General features: G+C 36.3%; 1 protein-coding gene across 4 annotated transcripts in view; it reads left to right on the top strand.

The window, feature by feature from the left end:
* The window catches only part of LOC105212111 (filamin-C), a 56982-nt gene that overhangs the window by 5542 nt on the left and 28817 nt on the right, over positions 1-22623 (top strand). For 2 of the 4 annotated variants that reach the window (XM_011183891.3, XM_054233652.1), the window contains exons 2-8: positions 12053-12703; positions 12764-13069; positions 13135-14154; positions 14524-14898; positions 15089-15283; positions 15482-15933; positions 15995-16443. In XM_011183891.3, the coding sequence (XP_011182193.1) occupies positions 12053-12703; positions 12764-13069; positions 13135-14154; positions 14524-14898; positions 15089-15283; positions 15482-15933; positions 15995-16443 (3448 nt within the window). Of the gene's footprint in view, positions 1-12052; positions 12704-12763; positions 13070-13134; positions 14155-14523; positions 14899-15088; positions 15284-15481; positions 15934-15994; positions 16444-17904; positions 18029-22623 lie in introns of those variants that run through there. The other 2 variants (XM_054233651.1, XM_011183895.3) reach the window with 2 other exon arrangements.

The following is a 22623-nucleotide window of genomic DNA, read 5'->3' as shown; positions in this document are numbered from 1 at the left end:
AAGTGAAATAAAGCGTAGCGAACGCATACCTTAGTGTCGGCACTTTGTGTTGCATGCCGCATGCCAATATAAGTTTACAACAGTTAAATGTGAAAATAATAAATTTACATACGCGCTTGGAGGTGCTTGGGGAACTTGCAAGCTCTCTCCCTTTCGATTGCTTGGCGTTTATGGGAGTGTTTCTCAACTAATGAGGCTGGCAGCCAACTCAAACGACTCGTCTCCACATTAGATTGTTTGTTGTTGTTGTTGTTATTGCAAGCAATTACATGCGAGTTGCATAAAATCGTAATTTGATCGTAGTTAATGATGTTTGCATTTTTTTTATGTTTTTACTCTCGTCAGTTACGGCATTTTACATTTCTGCATATTTGGCACTTTTCAAGCGGAACAATTGCAACAACAACAAGTGCTAGTAAACTAGTTGAAAATGTTAGGAATAAATAAGTTAACTATTTCTGCTTATTGAATTACAGCAGGAATGGATCAAAGTAGTCAGACAGGCTTGTGCTTATTTATTTACTTTTATTGTTGAGAATTGATAGTTGCTTCTAAGGTTGTTAGTGGGATTCTTATACTTTTACTGTCTAAAACTTTTTAAATTTTTTGCTGAAGACCTTTTTTGCTTAGATTTGAAACCCATATCTCTGAGCATACTTTGGCAGAAGCCTTCTCAAATAATTGCTTAGGTTTTTTCCAACTAGTATTAGAACTTGAAGAATTCTATGAAGGCACTACACTACCAATAAGAAGCATTAGTATATTAGAGACCTTAAACCATCATTTATATTTATCATTATAAACTCAAGGTCGCTTAACATCTTCGAATCCACATAAATTTCCCGAACTTCAATATTTTTCAATTCAAGCATACTTCAAAGACCATTTCAAGCGCCTGACAGCACAGTCATCCCTCACATGCAACAGCTCGTTCATTAAAATTCCATTAGAGCGACCATTAAAAGCTCACAACTCACACACTTAACTCAATTTATTGTTAATGAAATGAAATTCATTCAAATAAAGTCGTAAAATAATTAAAATTTTAAATGAACGCAAAATGAAAAATAATTTGATTGAAGTATGCAAATGCAAGTGAATGAATGAAGCAACGCAAACAAAAAAAAACACAAAAAAATACGTGAAATTCGGATTTTGAACGAAATGAAATTATAAACTAAATATAGATTTCATATTCAATAAACAACAACCAAAAGTACCTCAATTACATATTCACAAGTTATCATATACATATAACCAAGTATATATCAATTTTACTACACAACAATGAAACGAATCGAAAAGTACAAAAACGAGAACATTGGCATTACCAAATTTGGCGGCGCGAATGCCAAGGCTACGACTGACTGTACGGCACAGCCCATAATTTGAATGCACGTAAACACCCAGCAACAACAACGAATATATATGTAATAAGCCGATAATTATCTACAAATAATTACATATGTATGAGGCTACATATAAAGCGTGATTAGTGCAGGTACCTACAACAAAAACATATGTGGGCAAATAAGGATAAAATCGGAAATTGCTCAACGCCAGCTCGACTACACAAGCTCATCGCCGTCATTCATTGAGGTTTGACAATTTTCGAACATTTTTTTGTGTTTATTTATTGTTATTTCCTTTTTTATTTATTTTTTTCGTTTCTTTATTGTTGAGCTTTAGTTTCAAGTTGTTCGTGACTTTGTAATTTAAAGTTGTGTGACCCTTCACATGCGTAATAAATAAGATTGCCTTTATGTCCAATACGTGTTGGCGTGTAAACAAGAGTAAAAAGATATGTGTGTATATAATACCAAAAAATGTTAAAGTGAAAAAAAGCGCCAAAGGATGACGTAATGGCTACGACGAAACTTTACTTTATCGAGATACTTTAAAAAATGTTGTATGATTTGGTATGAAATTGAAACTAGTTAATATTAAATCAAGAAAATCATTTTTGAAAGCTTAATTTTGATTACAACATTTTCGATTTGCTCAGTTTTCTCTCAGGAGTTGTAGATCGAAGAGTATTTCATTCAAGAAGACAATTACAATGTTCTAATTTTCATTTTGAACCAAACTGTCACTGCCGAGTCGAAAAACTTCCAAAAATTCAGTCGAATTTCATTATCAAGTTTTCGAGTTTAATTCAGAGAAGTATATTGAACGATAAGAGTCTCGATAAAAGTGCCTTCCGATTGTAATGTAAAAAAAACTAGTTGGGTGTACAGTTGTAGACATAACACTGATTTTATCGATATTTGCCGGTATTAATTGTCAATAATCGATAATTATCGACAATTTTATTGATCGATTTTTAGCGGTGAAATCAAACTAAATTGATACAAGTTCCGTTCTGCGGTTAATAGTCTTAAAAAATAATACCATACAATGATTAAGTACAATTTGCTTAGTCCTTCACTGCCTCGCAGTACTACAGTTTCAGTCACTTAAGCTTACCAAATTCACTTAGTGTGGTATAGAGTAGATTTATAAACATATGTACACACGATCACGTCATTTTTCCGATTACTCAAAACAAATAAGAAGCGATTAAACCTTCAGCTGATACAATACTTAAGTACGAAATTCAATATTGCAAATACAAACTATGCAAATTAAGCAGCAATATCTTATTATGTGGACTTAAGGAAGCGGAGTACCTAGTAAAACAACAACAACAAAAAACTTTAGTTACTTGCTAAACAAGAAATCACCAAAAACCGTACAAAAAATATACTTGGATACTTTTTTTTCGACCGCCAAGTAGTCAAGGCAGCTGAAATATTTATTGTTGTTGGCTAATGATTTAATTTTTAGCGCTATAAATATTTCTTTTGTTACTATTATTAATATGTTACTATTGTATTTCAACTTTTTGTACTCGATTATTTCGCGCTCGCCTTTGCCTCACTCACACTTTTACCGTTACTGGTTTGTTTGTTGTATGTGCATAAGCGCTTAACTAATAAGCTAAAATAAATTTAGACCAAATATTTTGTTGTCTACTTGGCTAGTTGTTGTTGTAAAATTCAGCAACTAACAACGCGTTTACAGGCGACCGACAAAGAGCGACGCCGAAACGCGTCAGCCCGCAACAGCAGTGACAACAGCACAACAACAATAACAATAACAGCAACAAAACAAAGCGCGTTGTTGCCAACAAATGAGAGTGAAATGAATTTTTAATTGAGGCCAACGCACCACAACTTAGTTTTGGTCCACATTTTTTTACGACTTTTTCACTAATTTCATTTTAATTTTTGTTTTATTGACTTAGACGCCAACTTAAACGCAGCGACAAACTTAATTTGTTGTCTTTTGGTTACTTTTTTCCACGCCGCCGTTATACTACTTTTGCTAATTCTTTTTTGTTGTTGTTGTCTTCATTCAACGCTACCTCGTTTAGCCATGTTAATAAACTTGTTTATCGTTGAACGCATTCGTCCGCCAACACCACCGCTAAGCCAAACGTCATAGCTCAGCCGCCCAACAGTGCCCGCTACCCGCCGCGGTCAGCCGTACTCAGCCACAGTCAGCCAAAGCAATGAATGAAATTTTTTTTGCGGCTGCATTCGCGCCATTCCAAACCGCCTGCTCGCTGAGCCATTCAGAAACGCTGTTGTTGTTGGTGCGCCAACTTAACCGCCGTCCACTAAGTCGGCATGTCGGCTAATTTGGCCGCAACCGACTGACTTTCGATCGCTGCAACCTTTTTATATCACTTCCTCCGGCTGTCAGGCCATTCATAATACTGCACGGGCTGTCTGTTGGCCGCCGCCTTCATGTTCTGTTATTAGACACTGTTGCACATACTCGTTTTGGCGCTGCCGTCTATTGCCTTCTATTGCCTTCTATTGGCTGCTTAGTTGGTTAGAAATTGCGTAGCGTTGCTTATTGCATTTACAGTTCGGTCAGGTTCTGCATTTTTGTGAAGGAATGTAAAGTTGCGCCACACTATACAATGGGTTTGAGTGGCTGACGTTGTCTCAAAAGCGAACTATTTGTTGTAGCTCAGTCCAACCGGTCTATGCGTTACAAATATTTTTACTTTCTTGATGTAAATAAGTATGGCTTTGAATGGAATTCAGCTTTTAAATTCGTAAAGTCATACCTGAATGAGTTTTAAACGTGAATAATTTGTATGTTGAAAATATTCTCTCACAATTGTATTTGATATAGGCAATGTTATTTGAAGAAGTTTGTATAATACATATATATTAAGTTATAATCAGATTGCTTGAAAACTATTATCCCACGCAGTCAGCATTAAACAGAACAAAGATGAGCTCAAACGAAGTTCTTTATGCCGCTTTATTACTGCTCCTACTTCTTACTTAGGTGTCCAATAGAGATTTCCATAGAATCGCAAGCTCTGTCTTTATCTTCATCCCTGGATAAATGTTACTAACTGAACTGGACTGAGAAAAGCAGAACAACATATGTATTACATCTACATATGTGTTTGTAATCCTGACTGCATTAGATCGTTTGAAACAATTAGTGATCTGGAACGATAATGTTTTTTAATTTTTATTGGAACTATAACCAAATTCGTGCTCACAATCGATTAATCAACTAGATCTTCTACTTCCACAGAGAACTATGGAGATGATTTAGGCTTTGGTCTTTGAACTACCTGATTTTGATACATTTTAATTTACTTATTATCACGCTCTGTAAAAGCTTTTGAAAATTTGTATTCTCCATGAAACTTATACCTTGTACACTTCTTTGCTCTAATGGCTCATTTGAGATCTCTTCGATCTCTTAAATTTTCATGACATATTCTTATAATTTTAGTGCTTAAATAACAATGTTACGTAATCATCGACGTAGGAAATTAGAGGTATGGAACCCTCAGAAAAAGTAATGTGAGGGGCAATATTTTGGCCTTTTAGATCACAATTTAAGGATCTTATTGTGGATTTTATTATTCGTACAGAATTTCGGGGCAAAACTTCGATTACCAAAAATTGAGTCAATCAGCATAGAACATTGACTTGACGCAAGTTTTACAAAAGCATAGACCTCATCTTATAATTTTCTGAATGAAGAGAGTGTGCAGAGTATTTTCGATGCTTGGAAATTAATTTTTACACATTGTCTCTGTGTAAATGTACTTTAACATCTGAATAGCTGTCAAAACCCTCTAGGAAATTCTAAATCTTAATCTGGAAGATATCGTCATTGAATTGTTCCAACTATTTGGAGACCATTTAAAGCTTGCTTATTAGTACTTTACACCTTTTCGTAGAATTCCGATATTGTCAACTGTTTAAAAAATAAATTCTCGGAAATTTAATTATGATCTCAATAGCCAAATACAAACAATGCCTAAATTTGTTTACCAAACAACAGTCGTCCATATGTTGAATTTCGAAAACAAAAAAATCACTTTTTGGGCATAGATAAATTACAAAATTATTAAAATATTTCACAGCTATGCCATTTAAAGAAATCCAGCGATTCGCACTTAAACCCACTTCGAAATCATTGAATGAATAAATGCTAACTTATACGTACAATATTTAAAATGAACAAACATCTGGATGTTTATATGTCTGTATGTATAGGTGTGTGTGTGTTTGTGCGAGAATTTAAGGCAACCAAGCGCAAACGAATGACTTCATATTTTAAATTTGAAAATTACTTGGAGCTGTGAAAAACAAACACATATCCCTGCAAATATATGTACATATATGCAAATAAAAATACAAATGTACATATGTTTGTTAGCAAACACTCAAATACATACAAACGCATTTACATGCAAAAGTTGGTGTAAAGTTGAACACCTGTCAACCATGGTAATCAAAAGCAAAAACTCAAAACTGTCAGCACACATACACACACCTATACACATGTGAATGAATATAAATGTATATATTTGTATGTATGTGTGCATGTGTGTGAGTTAGAGAAGTCATCGTCGTCATCAAATTGTGCGGTTGATTGTACGGGATGTGTGGGTGTCAACTGTGTGACAACGCCAGCAATGCTGCTGACGATGACAAATGTCGCTGGCCAAGAAACTTTGACTCCAGCGAGTGAAATAAGCTAAGCGCACGAGGTGAATTAAATTAAAAAACGATTTTTTTTTTCAAACAAATTTGCCTTTTCAAAAATTTAACTTCTTAATGACTTCGAATTGCGTTCACAAGTGTGGCACGGTGTGTGTGTGGGTGCAATTTTGTGAGCTAAAGTAGCTGCGAATTCTCTTAAATATAAAATTGTAAAAGTATAAACTACGCGTGAGCGTCATGAGTGCCACAATAAATTTTGCAAATTATTTGCAAAAAACTTAAATTTAATAATAATAAAAAATAAATAATTACTTCTATGAAAAATATTAAACGTGGGCAAAAGTACCGTTATTGAACAGCAATATATTCTAATCCGACATTTCCATGCATACATACATACTATTCACCTCTTGGCACTCCAACGACCACTTCAATCCATGCAACTAGCAATTGCTTGCCACTTGAAATCGTATAAATAGTTTTTAATTGCAATTTATTAAATTTTTGCAAAAATCGAAAAGCGAAAAAAATATCGCGTTTCAAGTGCAGTTTTCCCAAAATGGGCAACCAGTTCGCCTTCCTTTCCTACCGTATTTGGCGAAATGTCGCGTCGACAGACAAGTTTAACAATTCGAAATCGCTCAACTTGAAAACAGCAAACCCATTTAAATACATACAACAACAAATAGTGAAAAAAAAACTCAACCAACCAACTGCTGTAAAAATCTATATTTATTTGTATGCGAAACTTGTTGCGCGGAAAAACAATTTTTTTTTTTCAAATGCAACAATAAAAATTGCAAAATTACACACACACGTACATATGTATGTATGTGAACGTAAAAAAATGATTCATGAACACACCCAAAAATGCGCCCAACTGATGGTCGAGGCCCGACAGGTAGTTATGCACGTAGGAAATTGTTATTTGCAAAAGGCAATAGGCCGGTAGAATTGTTGTTGAAAATAAAATGCTTGAAAATAATTTAGTTTCATTAATTATATTTAATTTAACTTAACTTGACTTAAATTAACTTAACTTGACTTAACTTAACTTGACTTAACTTAACTTAACACAACTTAACTTAACTTATTTTATTATGATTTATTAAATTTCATTAATCATATTTAATTTATCATGACATAATTAAATTTAACGTAACGTAACTTAAGATAACTTAACTTAACTTAACTTGACTTAACTTAACTTAGCTTATTTTATTATAATTTATTAAATTTCATTAATCATATTTAATTTATAAAGACATAATTAAATTTAACGTAACGTAACTTAAGATAACTTAACTTAACTTAACTTGACTTAACTTAACTTAGCTTATTTTATTATAATTTATTAAATTTCATTAATCATATTTAATTTATCATGACATAATTAAATTTAACGTAACGTAACTTAAGATAACTTAACTTAACTTAGCTTAACTTAACTTAACTTAACTTATTTTATTATAATTTATTAAATTTCATTAATTCTATTTAATTTAACGTGACATAATTAAACTTAACATAACTTAATTTAACTTTATTTGACTTGACTTAACTTAACTCATCTTATTTGATTTTATTAAATTGCGTTATTTCAATTTAATTTAACTTTACTTAACATAACTTAACCTAACTCGACTTAACTTAACTTAGTTTAACATATTTTATTTTATTCAAAAAAAAATCGTTTTAAACAAAATTTAATTTTTTTACTTTCATTTCATTAGCGAAAATAAATCAAAATTACCTTCTATCTTTTAGTCATTTCTTTTTTTCGTGTAAATAATTTAAATAAATTCATCAGTTTGTGGCAACCGCAGCACAGTAGCCACTCAGCGCAATGTTTTATTCAACAATCGCCACCACAATGCAAACACCAACTCGGTGTGTGAGTGTGTGTATTTGCGATAAACAATATAACAATGCCAACACCGGCTGGTGGTGTAAGCGTTGCGTTGACAGTGATGGAAGCTGCTGCTGCCGCCATATGCGATCACACACGCGCATCGGCGGATGCCACTAACAGGCCGCCCCAGTGAGTCCAGGCCAATGAATTTTGCAAGCGAGGCGCTCAACGCTACCGCCGCCACTGCCGCTACCGTTGCTGACATGACACATTCATATGGCCCATCAACGGTGTGGCGGTGTCGTGTCCCTGTCAGTTGCGCTGCTGATGCAGTGGCGGTGAGTACGAGCTGAGGGCAACCGACTTGGGATTCAGTTAGTTGTTATATGCATGCAAACGCTGTTGCTATTGTTGTAGGCTCCTCCGAAATTCCGCTTCTCATAATTGTCAGTGATGAGCTATTTATTGTTGTTGTTGTTGTTGTCACTTTTTCATCTACACTTTTGGTTGTGGTGAATATTTGCTGGTGATGTTTTGGTGGCAATTACATTTGGTTGACTTATTTCTCATGCGTTAAGCGTAACTAAATGTTGTTTATGTTAGTGCTTATTAAAGAATGTGCTTAAAGAAAAATGTGGGAAATTTCTTAGACAAATAACTTTTACTTGCATGTTAGTGAGATGCATGCGAAGTAGTAGAAATTATGAAAGTATGAGGTACATATCAAGATAGAGATAAGAGAGAGAAATGTATTTATTACTGAGACAGACTCATAAAACAGCTTCATTTGAGAACTATCTCGAAGTGCAATCAGCGCCTGTCAACCAACAAAAGATATCACAAAAAATAAGATACCAAGCACACGACGACTTTCGTTTTTCGCGCTTTCTGAATCTTATTTCCTACCCCTTTGAGCCAATCCAAGCCATTTAAAATCTCCTTTCCCGTAGAGATCTCCTGAAATATTAACTCCAAAAACACAAGAGCATATAACTCTTAATTAGAATTGTAGAAACTCTACTAAGGACTCTAATGAACTACGTTTTCTTAGAAAATGGACCTTTATGCGAAGTTATAGACACAACTTCTGGAATGATTGAACGATAAAGTCTCGGGTTGACTGAGTCGGTAGGCATCTCCACTATGTGGATACATCAGAATTAAATGTTTGGGCATATAAATGAAAACAGGGCTTCAGGCAGAAGTTTTCCTGGATATCCGGAGAGAACAGCCATGATAACTTAAATCTATAAGGGAACTCAACATATTTTTTCAAGAATGTTAGGTATAGACCAATAGGAAAAGAATACTGTACAGCGAATCTGAGTAAAATGCATACTAAAACCTTCTAAGAAAGTGTGATGGAGTTAAATTATTCGATCTGTCATCAGAACTACTGCTAATGACGGAATAGTGATAAAATGGGATATAACATCGGTTAACGGTTGCCTGAAATATTTCTGAAAAAGCTAACCAGACCCACTAAATTCTTTTTTTCGATTTTCGACGCCTCCTAAATTAATTTGAACAATCCAAAATTACAATGAACACATTTGAAATTGCACAACATTGCACGAAGCGCCGCAACACCTTTGCACCAGAGTACATTGAATTACAAAGCGTCTATTAATCCATGTAAAATCTGCGTCCGCACCGCTGCCACACGCGGTCGGTCAATTTGACAGTCGGTCAGGCGGCACTCGGACTGTCATTGCCCGTTAAGGGCAAAGGTAGACAGACGCCACACCCAGACGATCGCTTGTCCGCTTTTAACATCACTCGCCGCTTCGCTTATTATGCGCATAAATATTTGCTTGAAATGTGAGCGAGTGTGTGTGTGTGCGAGAGTAAATGTGTAATTTTGTAATGCCGCCGGTGCACTTGAATAGGCGCAGGTCAGTACGGGGGTTTGGAGGCACGGTGCGTCGTGTAAATGGCTTTTGACTCGGCCAACTGACAATCGAAACTCAGAGACACACGCTCGCGTTGTTCGCAACTCAGCGGCTCTGCAGCTCGGCAATTCGCTGTGAAATGTGAAATTTGCTATTTGTAATTTGTAATTCATATGACAGAGCTGGAGTAAGGTTAACACGAACGGTCACATTGTGACTTTGCTATGAAATTGAGGCTCCATTGTAATTGCATGTGAATTTGCGCTCCAGACACACACACATGTTTACTAGAGTTACTGTCTACATGCATGCGTGTGTTTTCGCTGATTGTTATTTGATAAATGCCAAAGTGGGTCAGTTGGGTAGATTAGCGTGGAATGTGCGAGCCATGCAAGCCTGTATCCTAGCAAGTAATATAGCTGTGCGGTCATATGTTGTTGTTTGGGAACTAGATTGTGGGGGAAGAGATTAGTCAAACTTTTGCAATAATGAAATATAAACGACAGAAAAAGTAATTAAACAATTTTACTGTCAACTCTCCCAAAATGTATGAAATTGTCACTTAAAATGGACTAGACCATTCCCAACTAGTTTGCGAGTAGTTCAAAAATGTATGGCAATTAAAAAGTGTTACAATAATTACTTTAGGAGAAAATATGTAATTATTCAACTCATCCGGAAATAGAGGTATTTGAACTAGTTTCGTAACTAGTGCTATGAGTATACATTTTTTTCTAAAATGTGATAATTATGTAAATTATATAATAAAGAAGCCCACATGATACAAATCGGACTAGTTCCAAACTAGTTGGTTCGATTGCAAATGCAAATGTATGCTGAAATACTGACTGCCTCTTCTAGAGCATCAATTGCGCAACTGTTCCAATATTTATTGACACTGACAACTTTGCGACTCACCTCCCGTGTTCCTCACTCACAGCACTATACAGCTCAACTCTCTATTTATTTTCGTAATTATTTATTATTTGCCATTGCAAAAGCCTATTGTGCATAATTTTCCATTTTTCCCCGGCACTTTTCCAATTCTACTTTGCTCGGCTTTTACATGTTTTGTGTGTGTTTCGCCTTCATCGCCAATGGTTTGTTTGTCTATACTTTTGGTAGTGATTGTTGGTGTTGCTGTTGGTGTTGTCAGCATGCCCCATATTTGTTGATTCTCAAGCTTACACTAGCAGTGAGCAAATAATGACGACATTCACTAGTAAAAGTGCTACACACTAGTGCTAATAAGACTCACACACAAACAAAGTCAACGCGCAAAGCCACAAACACCAAAATTGTGGCGCTAATTAGACCCGTATTCAAGTCTACGTCGCTGCATCCATAAAGTAGAGTGAAAATGTTGTCATGTTTTTAGGGTTTCATTTAGGATAGTTGATGTAAACGAATGCACGCATATGAATTTAATATATGAAAAACAGGGTTTTCCATTATAATCAGTTTTGGATAGCATGCTGCGAAAGTTTGGAGTTTCAAAATCGGACCATCGGACTAAGGAAATAGGAAAAGGATAAGGGTATTGGAAAAAGTTTTTTATATCGCTATTGGAAACCCCTTTATATTTGACACATTGAAAGTTAGTACTAGTGAAAGCAGTATTTATTAGTATTTATATTCACCCTTCATGCCACACCCTCCAAGAAAAAAAATTAAAGGCGTCACTATTACACTTCAAAATTACCTTTCAACTCCAATATATAAGCCTAAAGTGTGTGAGGCCTCTTACAGCCTTTTCTACCCAGTGTGAACACTATGTAAGTTTTAACAAATGTACTATGAGTGCAATATTTCGCAATGGGCACGACAAAAAGGCAATTAGTTATTACAAAATTTATTCATATTTATTTGCGTAACAAAGTAGACAGACGTCTAAAAAGTCAAAGTGCTTGACTCAAACTAATTAACTCGCTCAAAGGGCAAACTATTTGCCTCTAATTATGTGTGAATGCGCAATATTTATTCAGATATTTAAATTTACAACCGCTTATTTGTTTTACATTTCAAATGCTTTGTATCTCCTCCTCTTTCAAATGAGTAGCATTTGAGGACGCTCAATTAAGTTAAGCATTTAGAAAAATGTTACACTCAAACTCTCGAGGTTCCGGTAGAAGCACCGGTAGAGAACTCTAAATGTAGGCAACATATTTTATTAGGTATTCATTTCCGTATTTATAGACACATTTTTATGAAATGTTTGAAACTATTACTAATTTCTATTTCATTTCCTATATTTCCTATTTTACTTCATCGCTTAGGTCATCGATTGGGCCAGCGACTTTTGTGACGGCACTTGTCTGTGCGCGTTGGTCGAAAGTCTGCAAACCCGTCCATTGAAGCCATCATGGAATCGTCGTCCAGCCAATCAACATCATTATCTTGAGAATGCCACCACGGCATTGAATGCCATCGAAAAGGATCACATCAAACTTGTCAACATCGGTAATGTGGATATTGTGAATGGCAATGTGAAGCTCATTTTGGGTCTCATTTGGTCGCTGATTGTACGCTATCAAATTGGTCGCAGTAAATTCCCGCCCAGGAAGCTGATGCTCGCCTGGTTGCAAGCGGCGCTGCCCGAATGCAAAATCAGCAATTTGACCACCGACTGGAATAGTGGTGTTAACCTTGCTGCGCTGTTGGATTACTGTCAGCCGGGACTGTTCCCACACTGGCGTTCCCTGGATCCCAAAGAGAGTGTGCAGAATTGTACGAACGCCATGAATTTGGCGCAAAGTAAATTTGGTGTGCCAAGAGTTCTGGAGCCGGCATACTTGGCTTCACCGTGGTTGGATGAATTATCCGGCATGACATATTTATCATACTTCATGAAACCGGGCGGCCCCGGTTATAATGCTACAATGCGTTGGGTTAATACCCAGGTTAAAGATAGTGTCAAGAACTTTACGGTAATTCATATTGGAGACTCTAACAAAATGTATTCTAATCCTTAATCTTTTATGTTACAGACCGACTGGAATGATGGTCGCGTTATGTGTGAGATCATTAAGGGACTCGGCGGTCCGGCGCCAGCGCCAGAAAAACTCAGCACGGATCCTTTTCATTACGAAAATAACATAAGGAAGGCGGTTGAAGCTGGTCAGCGTCTTGGAGTGCAACCTATACTTACAGCCAAAGATATGGCTAATCCTGAAGTAGAGCATTTGGGTATAATGGCCTACGCCGCACATTTGCAGTGGGTGCCACCGCGACCACCACTGTCTGACATGATCACCGTTTTGATGGAGAGTAACTCTGGACGTGTCGGTGAACAGGTAAACTCCGCAAGAATACAGAGAAGTGAATATTTATTTAATCCCATCCATATTTTATTTGACAGACGCACTTCCGTATCGACGTAGTATCACGCGAAGTTAGTCTTAGCTCGGTGAAGGCATTTATAGTGCCACCATCCGGTCAGCCACAACCGGTTCGTCTTAATCCACATGGCGAAGGTGTCTACATACCCGAAAAGTATGGCATGCATGAAATACTCGTAGAAGTTGGCGATGATAGTTTAGGTGGACATTTCTTCCGTGTGCTACCACGTTTTATACAAGTTGCGCCCCCAGGCATGGCACCCTGTGCTCTGGGCAGTCTGGTCGAAGTATTGGTTAATGCAACTGGCGCACCAAAGACCGAAGATATTCTGGTCACTGCCGTTTCACCGACTGGCATCTCGCATAATTGCCCGCTGAAGAAGGTCGAGGAAGGACACAGTGCCATATTCAAACCGGATGAAGCCGGTATCTGGGAAATTGCCATCACCTATCAAGGGCGACACATACAAGGTGGTCCCTTCACCTGCGCCGTCTTCGACGCCAGCGGTGTTTCGGTGCATGGCTTAGACGGCGCTATGCCACTGCGTGCTCACTCCTTCGAGGTGGACGCACGTGGTGTTGGTGTCACCGGTGAACTGCATGTGGATATTGTGCATGACAAACGTTCGCTGGTGTGTTCCATTGAGAAGATAGTGGAAAATAAGTACAGAGTCACATTCATGCCACGTCAAAATGGTAAATATCGCGTCTACGTCTATTTCAATGGTTACGACGTCAAGGGTTCGCCGTTCATTATGCGCGTCGGCACCAAAGGACGTTCGGGCAAAACACGCAGCAGTCCGTTGCATGAGAGCAAACATCGCGCGGAGAGTCCCTCAATGCATTACACCTCAACCACGAATACCCGACACAATGACTATAGAAACACAACATCGGCGGCAACATCATCTCTTTCGCGTCGGGACTTGTTGAATCACAACGCTGCGGAGCGACAAAGATCGTATTCACCGGCAATATCGCCGAAGATCGATACGCCCGATTATCGCACGACATCCAGCTACTACAAAAGAGAGAGTGAGGTAAGTGGGAAGACAAGAAATATTGATATGAGCTTGGTAACGGTATTATGTGCTAAAAATCATACTTCGCGTCTGAGTTGAGCTATCCATAGCCCTTCAGAAATGTGTAAATATGTAGTTTGTATATATTTAATTTACTAATAACATACCGCTGTGATTAACCTGAAATTGTAATAAAGTCTGCGCACCGCTCCACACTGCCTCGCACTCAAGCAACCGCTACTAAACCTAGAAACAAAATCAGTGAACACTAACCAAACACCTTTACTCTCTTTCCCCTCACATCTATGTTGTGTTTTTTGTATCCTTACATTTATACCTTCCCCGCACACATCACGAACACTGCTGAAAACCAAATTGTTGGTGTAGGATAAATTGGCAACTTCCCCACCACCACCACCAGCTCCCCAGCCCCCCTCGCGTGAATACTACAACAATTCTCCCACTACCAAATACATCAACTCGGCCGACCTATATACTGTTAATACGGGACGTCGCGACTCCAGGGTTTCTTCTTCCTCGTCCACCACTAAAAACGACTATTACTACGACAAAGAGAATGAACTATATCATCGCAAACGCGATGATCGTGATTTGAAGTTAGCACCACCGCGCGAAGATCGCTATGAAGACACTCCGCCGTCGCACTATCAGCAATCCCATATGCAACAGCAGCAACAGAGCCACATAGCCAGCGCCAGGTCGACAACAACCTTCGCCTCACGTCTCAGTCCGATACCTAGTGTAATTAAATAATTTGTTATTGTTGTTTTATTTAAAATTGTCTTGTTGTTCAAACAAAATGTTTGTCTGTTTCAGTGTTGAATGTTTTTAACCTTGTTGCTATTGTTATTGTTATCGATTTCAAGTGCTCAATGAGCTTTCTGGCACTATGTGCAAATTTTTTATTTGCTTTTTGTTGCACTTCCCACAGATACGCTCGAGTGAAGTACGCACCCACAGTCCATTGACAATTAAAACTTCGATTCCGTACGAATCTAATGCGCGCACTTTGAACGCCAGTCCACGTCACACCTCTATTTCCCCGGTGCAACGTCATTCGCCCAGCAACGCCTACATTTCGACGGCCACACATCGCATTGGCAGCCCAGTCACAACTTTGAATAAGGTAAGCGAAGAAAGGAAGAGCCCTCACAGATATCTCTCCAACATTTTTGGAGTTTATCGACCCGTTCTTTGCATTTAGATATAAAATCAAGTATCACAGTAAATATTTAGATGATAATGTCTTAAAATCTTCGATCCAGAACTAGGGACTCAGATAGTACAATAACCAATTCCTATTCTCATTACTGTATTTCTCCAGAACGGTCTAAATCGCTCCGATTACGAGACTTCTCGCACCGTTGAGAAATCTTCGACTTACAAATCGACCTCGAATTATGTTGCCGATTCGAATATACGTGCCAGCCCTTCACTTTACACAACTGCCGAACGCCTCCGACGTACCGCTTCGCCCGAGCCGCGCATCGATCATTCCTCGAATGTGCGCGTCTCCTCGATCAAACCGGCAACAGCACGTCGTGACAGCTGGGATGTCATTAACAAAACGAAACATATGCTTTCACATAATTCGCTTGAATCTTTGGCAAATATGACAGAAAAGCAATTGAACACGGACCTCTCCTACAATCGTCCCGACATCGACCATGAAACACATCGTAATACACAATATAATAAATTCGCCTTGCAAGAGCAGAAATATCACTCAGATCGTCGTGGCTCACGCGATTCTGTGGACGATGCTGAACGTTACAAGTAAGTTGCGGTCATACTATTTTAGAAAATAGTTTAACAGTTATTTCTTTAATGTTTACAGACCCAGTGCCATTACCGTTAAATCACATTCGAATAACACTTACACCGACAAATCGGGTGGTTATACGAAAACCGTTAAGGAGTCGAGCGAACATGTCGTTACTGAACGCACCTCTGGTGGTGGTGGCGGTATCGGTGTCAGTAGTGGCAACGGAAACGGTCATTATGGCTATAGTTCGCTGTCTCGATTTCGTCCCATAGAGAATAGCGCCACGGGTGCCCGTGCTATACGCGTGCAAGATATACCAAACGGTGCCATTGGACGCCCCGTGGAATTTGAGATTGACGGCTCGAAAGCCGGTTCTGGCAATTTAGAAATATTGGTCAATGGTGGACGTGTCACTTCGTCGGTGCGTTCACTGGGCGGACAACGTTTTGTGGCCAGCTTCACGCCACACGAACCGGGCATACACACCGTACAGATCACTTTCAATGGAGAAACTGTGCCAGGTAAAACGCAGATATATGTTTATTAATTCTTAGTGCTCATATAAGTTTGCTTAGTTTAATATATGTTTTTAACTGTTTGTGAGCTTCAAAGAAATATGAAATTAAAACGCAAAACGTTTTTCGTTGTATGCCATAATACAAAAAATTTAAGCTTATTTCTGTGTCTAATGCTGAATTACCTGAATTACTAACCTCCTGTTTATTAAAACCGCGCTTTGAAGTTTAATATTTAACAAATTCGCAAAGCTTCCATAGTCGTGACATAAACATTCGGTAATGAAGTTTACAAAAGCTTCTCAAACTTTCAATTAGTGGAGTTCAAAACCATGATTACAGTTTTGAAAGCTTGTGTACTATTAATTGAGGTTGACTGCTTAGAGTTGCATTAATACAGTGGCTGTAAAATGGCTGCGACAACAGTGTGCGGAAAAGATTTTTATTTTATTTTATTTTATTTTACTTTATTTTATTTTATTTTATTTTATTTTATTTTATTTTATTTTTATTTTATTTTATTTTATTTTATTTTATTTTATTTTATTTTATTTTATTTTATTTTATTTTTATTTTATTTTATTTCATTTTATTTTATTTTATTTTATTTTATTTTATTTTATTTTATTTTATTTTATTTTATTTTATTTTATTTTATTTTATTTTATTTTATTTTATTTTATTTTATTTTATTTTATTTTATTTTATTTTATTATATTTTATTTTATTTTATTTTATTTTATTTTATTTTATTTTATTTTATTTTATTTTATTTTATTTTATTTTATTTTATTTTATTTTATTTTATTTTATTTTATTTTATTTTATTTTATTTTATTTTATTTTATTTTATTTTATTTTATTTTATTTTATTTTATTTTATTTTATTTTATTTTATTTTATTTTATTTTATTTTATTTTATTTTATTTTATTTTATTTTATTTTATTTTATTTTATTTTATTTTATTTTATTTTATTTTATTTTATTTTATTTTATTTTATTTTATTTTATTTTATTTTATTTTATTTTATTTTATTTTATTTTATTTTATTTTATTTTATTTTATTTTATTTTATTTTATTTTATTTTATTTTATTTTATTTTATTTTATTTTATTTTATTTAAATTCTCTCTCTCATCTGGACTGTGCATACAACTCTGAGCACATTAAAAGTCTGATCTTTTACTTCAAATTCGTTCGCTCACCTGTAGCTACATACGTGTCCCACACCAACGCTCATTTCAAGCAGCCGCTCTTCCACCACACTCTAGCCAAACTCAAATTGAGAAACCCAGGTGTTTTGTTTTTGCCAACAACACCATTTAGCTTACCTGTGCACACACTCTCCCATTCACACTGTCTCAGTCACATTAACCGCCACTCACGTCACGTTTGCGTCTGCAGAGCGCAAGTGATCACTTTGGACTTCACGCTGAGCTAGACTCTGAGCGCTAGCGTTGGCTTAAATACCCCAACTCAGCGGTCGCGAACAGTCTTAGCTCGCGTTTGCAACGAAACTGACACGTCTGCGGAGAAAATTCGAATAAGCGAAACTGCATATGAATTGGGGAAAAAAACAAGAAATAAAGTAAAAAAGAAACTACATAGATTACACAAACAACAAAGCTCAAAGCCCAGCAGAGTCATTGAAAAGTGAACTATGCATGTGTAAAAGCCACGGAAAGAGCATAACTAAATACAATACAATGAAATTGAATTGAAAGCAAATTTCGCATTGTAAATCACAACGGCTAGAAATCTAATAGAATTGCGGTTCTGGCAAAGCATAAAAAGTGAAAAGTGTTTGTTTTGTGTTGAAATTCATAGAAATGCCATTAGTTAATTGAAAGAGCAAACGCAATTCTTGCAGAATATCACCTGCATAGAGTTTTTGCTACGCGTAAAGTGCTGAAACAACGGAAATTTCACGCTTCGTGTGTATGTGTGCGTGCGCGCATTCCTCAAGCATGAGCCAATTCGGCATCGAAATGCCAGTAAAGAGCAGTGAAATTAAGAAGCAGAAAAAAAGAATCAAAATAGCTAAATATTTAAAATCGAATTGAAAATGATAAACCAACGCGACACGAGAAGACAACTCGCCCATTTTCGATGGCCAAATATGCAAATGTTGCTGCTGTTGTTGCTATTGCTATTAGCGCTGTCGCGGCCGCTGTCATTCGCTAATGCTGTTTGCGTTGTCTAGCTGGCGGTCTGGCTGCTGCCTGCCTGGCTGGTTGGCTTGCTGGTTGCTTGCTTTGGCCGACTCTTTGCCACTGCCAACGCTGCGCTGCCGCTGTAAAACCAGTTTAATGAACTTTTTCGTTTCGCGTCTTGTAGCGCCAACACGTTAATTTCTTGTTATTGTTTTCGTATTGTTTTTTGTTTTTTTTTTTTTAAACTATACTTCTTGCGATATTGTTGTCGCTCAATTGATATCCGCTGCTGCTGCTGCAAGCGTTTAACTCTTTAACATTTTTATTGGAATTTTTGCTTTTAAAATTTATTCATTTTGAGCGTTAAGTGATTTTTTAGGTTTGCCGATCAAGTGTAAGCCTAAAACCACTTTGGTTGTACTAATTTTTTTGGAGGAAGTTGGTTATATAGTTAATTGTTTGATTTCTTTGGGTCAAAATGTTAAGTTTATGGAATAAATTGCTTCTCTTCTGGAATATTTGGTTCTCTAAGATATGAAACAATGAAACTGTATTGGTTCTTATGAGATATAGAGTTCAATGTTCTAAGCCCTTAATAGCACTGAAATGAAATATTTTTTCGGCTATCCTTACTTCTAATCACTCATTTAACGAGCATAAAGACTAGTAGTCAAATGCAATCTAGTATGAGGAGTCTCATACGTAATATTTGAAGAATTTTTGTTAATTTTTCATATTCTTCACATTCTCTCGAGATCTTAGTTCATCTCTCGAGACCTTAGTTCATTCATTGCCTATCCTATAATCGTAAACAAATTTCTCTAAATCTGAAAAACCGCTCTCTGATTCATTATTTATTTCCAATTATTTTGCTAAAGTCATTCTACTCAATTTTCTAATACAAATATTTTAAAATATTTAGTCACCCCATCACTTCAAAGCCCTACTGTAATAAAAATATTCTAAATTTAAATATTATCCAGTCAAATGCGAGTCACTGACAGTTTCAATTCAAAGTCATACTATTATTACTTAAAAAATGACTTCACAATGCACTTTAAACCCCCGAAGAATCCCCTCGTCTCAAACACACGGCTCACAAGCATTTATCAGTGACTTCTCAAGTGTATCGCTACGCTAGACTAATTTTCTCATCCGCTGTTGCTTTGTTGTAGACACTTGCTTTCTATGTACATAATAGCTTTGAAGCTAAGTTGTTGTTGTTGTTTTTGTGTGCTGTGAACCACAGTCATTGATTATCATGTCACCTTAATCTTGTACAAAAACAAATAAACAAACAAACAAGCATTTCTAGAGACAAGTTTTTAACTTTTCCCCAACGCAGACTCTTACTTACAATTCACATGAGCTGCAGACACACTTGCACTTCGCTTACCAAAGCTTTTATCACCTTCGAATTGTATCTGTCGAGATAGTGGAAAACTATTGCAACTGCTGTCACATATTTCAACGAGAATAACAGATTTTCTCAGCTCGTTTTTGGTGGCGCGCCAACATTCTCACGCATACGCTCACGGAGCGCTGTAGCAATTTGTTCCGACCAAAAAGTTCGACGCGTACGCTGCAGCAGCGGAAGCGTCTAAATGTTGGCAATAAATCTGTGAAAATACGACTAATTGTTGTTGCACACATACAAGTGTTGTTGTTGTTGTTCTACCTGTTGCATGTGCCGCATAACTACAATTGGTTTACTAGTAAATTGCATTGAATTTACTTTACGTTTTGCCGCAGTGCTTCCTTCACTTCCAGCGGCGTTTCCTTGCTACGCTGTGTTTATGTTTTTGTTTGTACAGAAAATTGCTGGTTGTTTTCCCAGCGAGTTCGTGCGGCCACGGCTGACTGCGCTGCAACGACAAACACACAACGAAGGCACATCAACGAATATGTACGGATGTGTGCGAATTAGACAATGCAACTGTAGCCTGAGGAAGTGGGAATTGCCCATATTTAACATGCCTTTCTCGTAAATATTTCCCTGGTGTTTGTCTGTGTTTCTTTTTATTTTTATAATGCGGCATTCTTTGGATTTTCGTTGCTCTCTTCCTGAATTTCTTACATTTTCCTGCCGCATTTCTTGCCATTCCATAAAATTTTACATTGTATTTGTTTATTTTCCGCCTTTTCAGGGCTTTGTGCATTGATTGCCAGACATTTTTAATGCAATTGAATTTGTTGTCTTTTTTTTTGGATTCCTTACGCTGTAATAACCGCATAGGTTTTTGAACGTCACTAGTTTTCTCGGTTCATTGAGCATTTGGAAATACACTAGTGGAACTGAAACTGGTTATCTCCCTCTCCAGTTGATTTTTATTTGGACTCCAATTATCCTATGACTCTGAAACAATAAATGATTATCATGCCAGTAAATGAGCCTTTCCAACATATTATTTCAGTATCATCTAACTGAAGGCTATGGACGATGTATTTTAGTATATTATGAACCATTTACACCAGCTACAAATTTCTTCATGGCTTTTATTAGGTCATTGAGTGTTACCTGAAAAATGCTATATGTTATTTAAATGTTTCTTCCCCTTAGATAGATAGATATCGATATATTGTCTACAAAGTTCTTAGGCCCTTTAAAAATTCTTCTTCAATCTGAGATTCTTCCACTCATAACCCATCTACTTCATACATCAAACGAATGTTATAAGAATACCTTTCTCATAAGTAATCTAAAATGGAAGAAGTAAGTTTTTATTCTCATATGAGATCAAATATATACAACTCCTATTTATGAACAAACTGTGATTATAGAATAGACCCGACTTGAAATTGAAGATTGAAATTTGAAAACTGTTTTGGGAACAAAAAATTAGTTTTACGAAATAGTGGCGAGATCTTTAGAGAACTATAAACTTAGATCGGAATCTATTAAGTAGACCCGAATGTTTTAGAAATGTATTGGAAGGTTGTAAAGGGGCTATAAAAGAAGAAAATATACACTATACACTAAAGATTCTTTTAAATAATACTCGAAAATAAGATCGCATGAGATTGGCAATCCAAAGAAGTATTTTCCAAATTCTTAAATCTGGTTTCACTATTTTACGTTAATTTTATCGCTTTGAAATTTCGTTGATTTTGAATATATAGATTTCGATTAAATTTTAGAAATTTCTATCACATCATTTTCGTATATATTCCATAAAATTGTAAATGTATCTACTATCAACTGTTGAGTTTGGCTTAATCGACCTAAATCAATAAAGAAACATGATCTCCATAATAATGATCTTAATCTCATCATCAATTCAAGTGTAAATCCGAGTTTAAGTCATTATTTCATAAATTTGTTCTCAGAACGAAAGTCTTAACCCAGCTTAAGTTCATTACAAATTTACACTGCACAGTTCATAGTTTGCTGACCTCTTTCTGCAGTCCATTACTTCGAAAATTTAGTTTCATTATTGTTTATTTTGTCTTTCGCTAATTTAAGCATTTGTTGTACATTTTTGGCTTGGCTCATTAAAAGAGCGCCAATGGCACTAATAGCTTACAAATGTACTACAGACAAACAGTCATTACTGCAATATGACGTCGGCGCGTTAAGTAGCAGCCACTGTTTAGCAAATATTGTGTTGGCGAGACAAGTCAAGTTCAAAGTCATTTAGTTGAAATGCTTAATAAGCGAACATTTTAAGAGGCTTGAGATAAGTATTTATAATTGTAGGAGAGGTAATTCAAAAAAGTGGAGGCTGAAGAAAATTTTTTAAAATTATACATAGACGAAGGGGAATAGAATGATATTAAGATGAATTTAACAAGATGGTGATCTAATAAGAAAAACAAAAAAACAAAAATATTTTCAGTTATTAAAACATTTGTGACAATTTAGATAGAGAAAATCATCTCCAAACACTCACAGAAGATAATTAATGCAGTTATTTACGCATTTATTTATCTCCAAGCCCCTGATCTACGAGTGCCACTCCCCTGTTAGCTGCATACTTGCATTCATATCACTTTGCGTGAGACTTTAGAGCACAACTCACATCTCTCTGCT

This window comes from Zeugodacus cucurbitae, chromosome 6, assembly GCF_028554725.1.
Source record: "Zeugodacus cucurbitae isolate PBARC_wt_2022May chromosome 6, idZeuCucr1.2, whole genome shotgun sequence".
NCBI lineage: Eukaryota > Metazoa > Arthropoda > Insecta > Diptera > Tephritidae > Zeugodacus > Zeugodacus cucurbitae.
This window is presented reverse-complemented; position numbering and strand designations above follow the sequence as displayed.